At 48.7% G+C, this 872-nt stretch overlaps 1 protein-coding gene across 1 annotated transcript in view; it reads right to left on the bottom strand.

Annotated features, from left to right (window-relative positions):
* Window positions 1–872, bottom strand: part of NIN (ninein (GSK3B interacting protein)) — a gene marked incomplete at both ends in the record, with an annotated part of 37,550 nt that overhangs the window by 866 nt on the left and 35,812 nt on the right. Inside the window, one exon of the mRNA XM_010142478.1 lies at window positions 710–856. Coding sequence (XP_010140780.1) covers window positions 710–856 — 147 coding nt within the window. The remainder of the gene's footprint in view (window positions 1–709; window positions 857–872) is intronic.

Genomic DNA, 872 nt, shown 5'->3' with positions numbered 1-872 from the left:
TCCCCAGGCTGCCGTCTGCCCCCCCCTTCGGCGTCAGCTCCTCAGCCGCTGAGAGGCTGGCGTCACGCTGAGCCTTTTGGAACCAAACGGGACCCACAATTAGATCCTCTGTCAGTCACCACTTGGATTAACTTGCTTATACATTCGATATGTGTGAAGTCATACTTGGTTTTTTTATTTTTTTGCAAGAAGGGGTACTCAGGAGATGGACTGATCATTGCCCATCCTTACGGTCAAAACCCAAAGTAAGGTTTTTTTAAAATAAATGCAGAAATGCACGATCCGAAAGGACTAATTCTAGTTAAGTATTTTAAAATGGAAAAGGACTAAACACAGAAAGCATCACTAAAATAGGAGGGGTTGTACCCACCTCCTTTCAGCCTGTATTTTTTTAATTAGCTTTATATCACTTGTTTATAAAAATAATAATTAAAAAAAAAATCAATAGTTGCATAACTCAGAGTCTATTTGCTCAAGCCTGCAGCACGATCTGTGTCCTGTCAATGGATAAGGCCACCGAAGGAAAGGGGCTGGCTGCAGCGGCAGGCTCCAGGAGAGCAGCGGCGGGTTGCTTGGGCTAGATGATGGTTGGGCTGTGTGACCTTTAACGGTCCCTTCCAACCCAGCCCGCTCTGTCACCCTGCGGTTCCCGTACCCGTAAACCCCAGCAGGCGAAGCGACGGACTCCGCGGCGCCCGAGGGCCGGTACCTTGGCATTGGCATTCTGCAGCTGCTCGTGTAAGGACACCGCTTCTTGTTTAAGGGTTTCCTTCTCCTGCTGCGTCACCCGCAAGTCCGATTTCAGTCGGGACATTTGGAGGTTGGTGTTTTGCAGCGTTTCCTCTAGACTCTGAACCTGGAATGAGCAGGAA

This window comes from Buceros rhinoceros, unplaced genomic scaffold, assembly GCF_000710305.1.
Source record: "Buceros rhinoceros silvestris isolate BGI_N320 unplaced genomic scaffold, ASM71030v1 scaffold21178, whole genome shotgun sequence".
In the NCBI taxonomy this organism is placed as follows: domain Eukaryota; kingdom Metazoa; phylum Chordata; class Aves; order Bucerotiformes; family Bucerotidae; genus Buceros; species Buceros rhinoceros.
The sequence above is the reverse complement of the archived record's forward strand: the minus strand, read 5'-3'. Positions and strand labels throughout refer to the sequence as shown.